This window comes from Salvia hispanica, chromosome 5 (genome assembly GCF_029641045.1).
Source record: "Salvia hispanica isolate PSC_SH4W2 chromosome 5, Shi_PSC_v1, whole genome shotgun sequence".
In the NCBI taxonomy this organism is placed as follows: domain Eukaryota; kingdom Viridiplantae; phylum Streptophyta; class Magnoliopsida; order Lamiales; family Lamiaceae; genus Salvia; species Salvia hispanica.
The window spans coordinates 7,447,984-7,455,393 of record NC_142696.1 but is presented as its reverse complement, the minus strand read 5'-3'; the positions used below and the strand labels follow the sequence as shown (position 1 = coordinate 7,455,393).

Below are 7,410 nucleotides of genomic sequence, written 5' to 3'. Positions count from 1 at the left end.
TCGATCCTGCCTATTGGCCAGTCGGTCAAAGTGCGTTCAGGCGGCAAAAAATTCTCTGGAATTTGGGATAATCCCGGCGATTGCCCGTACCTCTGGGGTGGGAGGGACGATAGTATGCATCCACATCAAAATGTGGTGTTTGGTACGCCGGCAGAGTCGTTGAGGCTTGGGTGCCCGGTGACGAACCGGGAGTACCCAAAAAGTTGTACATGCTCGCCCAATCGTCGAACGAGTTCAAGTCGAACCCGCCGGAGCGTCGCCTGCCGCCGCCGGAGCCGACGCCGCTGGAGTTTCCATCGGCGGACATTTTTTCAACAATTGGAGAGAAAAGAATAGATGAGTAAGTGTAGTGTTTGTGTGTAAAATGGAGAATGAAAGAGGAATGGAGTATTTATAGAATAATAAAAGAAAAAAAAAATTGAAAAAATCGACCGTTTGCAACGGTTATTTGACCGTTTAAATTTTTTTTTTTGTTTTTTTTGAATTTTTCAAATTACAAAAAAAAAATTATTACGTCATAATTCCGATGCCCACTCGCGGGCCGGCGAGTGGGCGTCACACCATCCGCCAGCGCGCGACACGTGGCCCGCGTGCGTGGCTCGGCAGCTCGAGGCCGGCCTCTTCCGCACGCGTCGCGTGATGAGATGTCGCGTTTCGTCGAGACGAGACCAGCGTCGCAACGCTGTCTCGATGCTGTCTCGTCTCGTCGAGACGAGACCGAGACAACATCGAGCCGCGATGCGGATGCTCTAAATAGTGATAGTAGTGTCGCTTGGTCAAGTTAGGGGATGGACTTTTCTTCTTCTTATACTATTCTTGGATGTTGTATTGGGGTGTTTTTTTGCTCGGTTGCTTTTAGTACTTCTTTTTGTTGCTCTTATGTCTTCTTTGTGTTTTGCTGTTTTTGTTAGCCATTTCAACCTCATATTTTGTGCGATGGATCTTTGCTTGCCATTTTTGGCTCTTTCTAAATGCATAAAAAACAGAAGCAACAACTTACAATCAATATCATTTTAACTAGCCTTTTATTTTAAATAAATATATTATACAAAAAATTTCTTTAGTCTTTGTATTATACAAAAATTACAATTTTAAACCTCGAGATTACTAAAGAATGAACTTACCCTTCCAATTGGTAACCAACTAGAAAAAAAAAAGAGTTAAATCTGATAGTTTGTCTATAGAAATTTACAAGAAAGAGAATGAACCAAATCAACATCTACATTGGAAAATCCAATTCCAGAACCACTTTGAATGTGTGAAAATCCAATTCCACATTCCCCTCCAATATTCAAGCATATATTTGCAGTTCACAAGCTTTTTTCATGTTTCAACAGAGCTTGTTCAACCCAGAGGGCAATGCACTCTCGCCCAATCTGGGCATGAAACCTTCCCTGTCAAGCGAAACTTGCAACGAAGACACGATCCTCATAAACGCCACATACAAAAAGGGCGAGCTGCAAAATGCGTAACCAAACACAGAGAGCGCCCTAACGACGCCGTCTGAATACCACGGATAGGCCATGACAATAAGAGCTCCCATGAATCCGAGCCACGGCATCAGAACAGGCAGCAATGGGAGCAAGAAAGCATTGACCGCGACAATCGAGAGTGAAATGGATCCAAGAAAGTAGAGGCTCCATCCTATCACTGGATGAATCGTGTAGGGAATGAAGAGAATTGGGACTAAATAGGCAGCAAGAATCGACCATAAGGCGACCAACTTGAACCCGGTTTGTATCAAGAAGACACTCTTCTCTTCGCGACGGTAGAAAAGCTTCGATAAATTAGGCCGAGCTAGGCGTGCCACGGCCATCATCCCCAAGTAAAATACTGTCTGGATAAGCACAATCGACATCTCTGCACCATATCTGTGGGTAAAAAGTAAGGTAACAATGCATAAGATTGAGATTATATGATCCATAAATCTCATTTGACAATATATGCTACCAAATGATGGACTGTGCATATTATAAATAATTAAATAAGAAATTACAGTCTTCGTCCCACCATAATGATTTGTATTCTTTTATGGGATGCCCGACCTAAAATGAGTTATTTCCATATTGGCAAACAAACAATACATTTATTCTCTCTTACTTTATTCCTTCTTTCACTTTTCTACTTCATTTTCTTTCTATTAACTCTTCAAATACTATCATTTTCTTTAATCCTCAATCATAGAAGAACGCCTCATTTTCTTTAATCCCGTATTCAAGAGAAACGAAAAAGAAAACTAACCCTATAGTTTGAAGGCGCTTCCTATGCCAATCGATGCCCAACGGGAGGACCGGCCACGACCACCAGTACCACGGCTTCAACCACGATGCCCCCGGGAAGGTGATGACGCTGTTCGGACCACAAGGCACATTCCACCGGAGTTTTAGATCTAAATTAAGGGAAAAAACAAATCATTATCTCAAAAAAAGCAAAACAGCAAACAGTGTAAGAATATATTCAACTGCCCTAAATCAAGAAAAATGCTTACTGTCGGCAAATGAAACATAAATAACTACAGCAAAATGTAAAGAAGAGAACTAAACCATTGTTTATAAGTTTAATAAGCCATTTCTTATTCACCAATTGATTTTAGGATGAAATCTATCACACTTACAGTAGTAGGAAGCATCCATTTGGTATCCAAGTGGAAGGCGGTAAGTCCCATCCAGCTTGGTTCCATTTGGAGGAGAAAGAAAGAGAGGTGAATTCAGCAAATCGGGGAAATAGCTTGTAATAAATCCTTGATCCGCGCCATCGGGATTGCTTCTCCCGATGTCTAACTCGTGGATCATGTCGTTGAAAACGGCCATCGACGGCTGCAAAACAAAAAGTCCAGTGTGGAAAATGCATGGATTGATGAAGACAGCACAGAACTGGCCACATTGGAAGAGTTCATCGGTTTTGTGGAGGAAGAGGTTGTCGGCATCGAGCATCACGACTCGATCGTATTGTACGAGCTTCCATGCGTATAGCTTGTTCAGTGTAAGTTTGAATCTCCAATCGAATTCGGATTGCTCGCTGTAAGGATTCTTGATGTTCTCAACACTCACCACCTTAGCCCCATCTTCTTCTTGTCTGCAAGTCAAATATTATCATATCAGGTATCGTTTGATTGCCATGACTCATTATCATACGAAAGAAAACAAATTTGAAGATTATATGTCATGTACTACTCGATCGAGGATGCTTCACAAATTAAATACTACCAACTACTATACAAAGCAAGTTCAAAAAAATTAGCCTGATCTTGTCGTATGGTCCAGGCATATTACAGATGGGGACTTTAATCAATCAGAATTGCAGAAAGAGAGAAAAAAATAATTTATGCAATTATGATTTGTACATGTCAATATTTTCGGACAACTGGACTTTTATTCAGCCGAGGCCATTTAAGGATTCTACAACTTGATATTTGCAAGCCATATCACAATCATGAATTTAAATAATGTACATATAAATTGATAGTTTTAAATAACATGCAACTGTCCAACTACATGGTTGTCCCAAAATCCATCAAATTGTATAAATTTAAATAAACTTTGTGTGATTAAACTTCAAGCCAGGATTTAAGGCTGCTCTAACTACGCAGTTGTCCCAAAATCCATCAAATTGAATAAATTTAAATAAACTCAGATGCGTGATTAAATTTCACGCAATGATTGCTCCATATCCAGCAGCAGGAATCAAACTTTTGAACAAAAGAATTGAAGAATACATATGTATTCAGATATCCATGATTTTTAAGGCTGAGGCCAGGCTAGCATCTTTAATGAGTCTATATATGTTCACATATTTCCTTATTAATAATAAGTGGGGCATCACTCTTTTTCTTCATTATTACACACATTCCTTTTCAAGTGTTATTCATTAAAATATTCCAATGAAAGAAAATGGAAAGTAGTATTAAATATCAAACACTTTTCAATTACTAAGAATGCATATACATTCGTGAAAAAGAATATTTCCTTATAACGCATTGTTTTGGGAAGATAATAAGATATTCGAACATAATATATGAATCAGATATATCAAGGGTGAAAAAATTTGAGGACTATTGCGGTGAATAATTAGTTAATTATACAGATATACTTTTCGAGTGATGTGGTCAACATTGAACTCAAATTATATACGACTTTTAACAATTTATATCGATAGAAGTAGTGGGTTGGGGAATTTCTTTGTCTACCACAATATTTGTTTTTTCATATATTATCAATATGAAAAACATAAAATAAATAACAATTGCAACAAAAATATATATCCAACCGAGTCAGAATTGGGAAAACCACCCTTTTCTCGACAATCCACTTTGGAATATTTGCCTCAATCTATGCTTTCGTTTTATTCACTTTACTATTTCTATGTTCATGTAATAGCAAGTTGCATATATGTGCCCCTTGCCACTTCTTTAAATTGTCAACTCCATATAAATAAATCAATTAATATGCAACACGTATAAGCTAATCTATTATAGTTTGTCACAATCATTATTAAAGCATAAAATCGCATTCTTCATAATGTTTTAAACACACACAAAAAAATAATGTATCCTCGATCTAATTTAGTATATGGATTTTGTTAGCGACCTATATATAACGATGATATATCCTCGTAAATATAAAATCTCTAGAAAATTGAGAGATTAATGGCAGAATAATTCCTAATTAAGTTGGTCGACCGACCTTGAATTCAAACATTAGTTGACTGTACTACCAAACATAATTTAAATATACAAAATCACACCAGTAAACAAAAAATATTTTTAAATAATAATGATGAGATCAGCACAATATTTTAGAGATTTAAAAATAAATCGGCAAAAACGGCAAGAAATCATCAAATAGAGTTACCATTTAAACAATCAAGTAATAAAGAACTAATTCAAGAAAAAAAAAATGGACTTACAGAGATTGAACCCAGCGGGAAGGGACATCGAGAGATGCTATAACGACGAGATCAGCATCGACTTGAAGGTGACGGAGCGATCTGAGCATGACACGTGTGGCGACGTAGAATTCGTAGTCCCTTGGTGTGCCCATATACATCATGGTAGCATACGCATTTCTGTGCACCGTCGCCGCTGCTGCACCAACACAACTAACCAAAATCACCAATCCTAATAAAATCAACCTCATTCTTTGTGGTGTGGGTGTGTGTGTTATTCTGCGTGAAAAGAGAACGAGAAACACACTTTATGTGTGTGTATATATATATATATATGTGTGTGTGTGTGTGTGTGTGTGTGTGTGTTTGGGAGGGGAAAGGGAGAGGAAACATGGTCTTTTAAAAGAGGGGGTCAAATCTAATTCTTGAATTATTCTTTCTTTCTATTTACTTGTTATTAATGCGTGTTTTTCCAAATTTAATTAATTTCCATTACTATTGAAATTATCAAAAAGATGCTAATTCTCATCACACAAGAGGATTTTAGTTGACTTAATTTTGGGAAGAAGAGGAAAAGGTAGGAGCAATGAATTAGTTGTACTTATGCATTTACTCTAGGCGTGAGCAAAATAACCGAAAACCGAATATCCGAACTGAACCAAACTGAAATTTTAAAATTCGGTTTGGTTTTTTTGGTTTTTCGGTTCGGTTCGGTTTGGGCGAAAAAAAAATCGAAAAACCGAATTATATTTTAAATATAGGGATGTAATCAATTGCTAACTAATTACCAATCCCAAATTGAGACCAATTTTCAACCATTAGATTAGAAGATCTTGTGGTTAATATAATGCCAAGTGTAATATATTTTAAATTTAAATAATTATTAATTAAATTAAAAGGGTATTAATGTCAAATCCTATGTGTAGTAATTATAACTAACTACTTTCTCTCTCTCCTCAAAATCATCTCAAATCTTTAAATTTACGTAACTCTCTCAATTTAAATTATTTTTTCGCAAAAAATATATCAAATTAAAGATAATTTAATAAGGATTCCAACGATATCTCAATTGCATATGTTCCGACGACGTTCGGATGATGAAATTTGATATTTTTTATTTTAGTTTTCGTAAATGTTGATACCCAGTTTTTTATCAACAAATACATCAAAAAATCTCAATAAAACCATGTAAAAATCTCAATAAATATGTGTTGATATTTTCTTGTACTAATGTTGATATTCTTATATCATATTGTTGATATTTGTAATACACAATGTTGATATAAAAAAACACCCACGAAAATTATCATATGATAACATAATGACGATATTACCCTTTTGTTGATATTTTGTCTACTATTTATTAAGATTTGTGAGCTTTAATCTCATCCACTCATTTTAAAATCCAAGGGTGGAGATTTAGTCTTGATTTTGGATTAGGGTGCTATAAGCATTAGAATAAGACCCAACTTTAAATATATTATTATATATTTTTATCTTATTAATTTAGTATATTATATCATATATATAATATATATTCTTCTAATATATTTTTATATAATAAATATTATATATATTATATTAATTTTATATTATATATATTTATATTCTATTAGTATATATAAAATAAAATAAATTAGATATATTAAAATATACTATTTTTTTCGGTTTTGTTTTGAAATTTCGGTTTTTTCGGTTTGGTTCGGTTTTTTAAGTTCGGTTTTCGGTTTTTCAGTTTTTCGGTTCGGTTCGGTTTCAATTTTAGCCTAAATTCGGTTTTTCGGGTTCGGTTCGGTTTGGGCGAAAAACCGAACCGAAACCCGAATGCACACCCCTAATTTACTCTCATGGAAATTTACTTAGTGCACAAAGCACGTCTATATATCATTTTATTCATGCATTTTATTTCATTAAATTTACACATATATATTTTTGGTATATAAGTTTCTTGTATATGGTATTTTGCTTGATTAGGTTATTTTATAATTTTTTATTTCACTAGGATCTTATACTAACGCATTTTTACTTAAAAAAGTTTAGATTTTTTATTTTTAATTTAGTTGGATCTTTATTTAATGAAATTCAGATTTTAATCAACTTTTTTTTAATTGCATTTATTTATTTTTCTTTTCTTTTATTTTGAAATTAATTCCGTTGCAATATTGACACAAAAAATCATTTAAAAATGAAAACTTTATTGATATTGTCTGTTATCAACTTATAAATTTATCATTTTTCCAGATAATTCTTGAATCGATATTGCAATTAAGTCAATTTTAAAATAAATAAATAAATAAAAAACAAATAAGTTTAACTAATACAAAAATGTTAATTAAATATCAAAGGTCGTTAAATACTAACCAAAGAACCTTTCAAATCAATATGCTTTAGTATAAGACTTAATAAAACAAAAAAATTGTATAATAATCTAATAAAATAAAACAAATTGGTACAAGAACCTAATGAACCAAATATTTATAAAAGAATCCAATAAAACAAGATGTATTGGTATAAGGACTTCAAGAT

At 34.1% G+C, this 7,410-nt stretch overlaps 1 protein-coding gene across 1 annotated transcript; it reads right to left on the bottom strand.

The window, feature by feature from the left end:
* Nucleotides 1-1,008: 1,008 nt before the first annotated feature.
* LOC125187747 (putative glucuronosyltransferase PGSIP7) lies at nucleotides 1,009-5,185 on the bottom strand. The gene is made up of 4 exons (XM_048084380.2): nucleotides 4,906-5,185; nucleotides 2,615-3,075; nucleotides 2,242-2,389; nucleotides 1,009-1,871 (listed from the first exon to the last, which is right to left on the bottom strand). Exons 1-4 carry the CDS (start codon nucleotides 5,133-5,135, stop codon nucleotides 1,331-1,333), a joined length of 1,380 nt encoding a protein of 459 aa, XP_047940337.1. The 5' UTR covers nucleotides 5,136-5,185; the 3' UTR covers nucleotides 1,009-1,330.
* Nucleotides 5,186-7,410: the final 2,225 nt, after the last annotated feature.

Excerpts from the sequence above, each read along its gene's own strand:
- LOC125187747 (XM_048084380.2), bottom strand. The coding sequence starts at position 5,135 with ATGAGGTTGATTTTATTAGGATTGGTGATTTTGGTTAGTTGTGTTGGT. Across the intron at positions 3,076-4,905 it reads TCCCGCTGGGTTCAATCTCT|ACAAGAAGAAGATGGGGCTA; the intron begins GTAAGTCCATTT and ends TTTGACTTGCAG. Across the intron at positions 2,390-2,614 it reads AATGGATGCTTCCTACTACT|ATCTAAAACTCCGGTGGAAT; the intron begins GTAAGTGTGATA and ends CCCTTAATTTAG.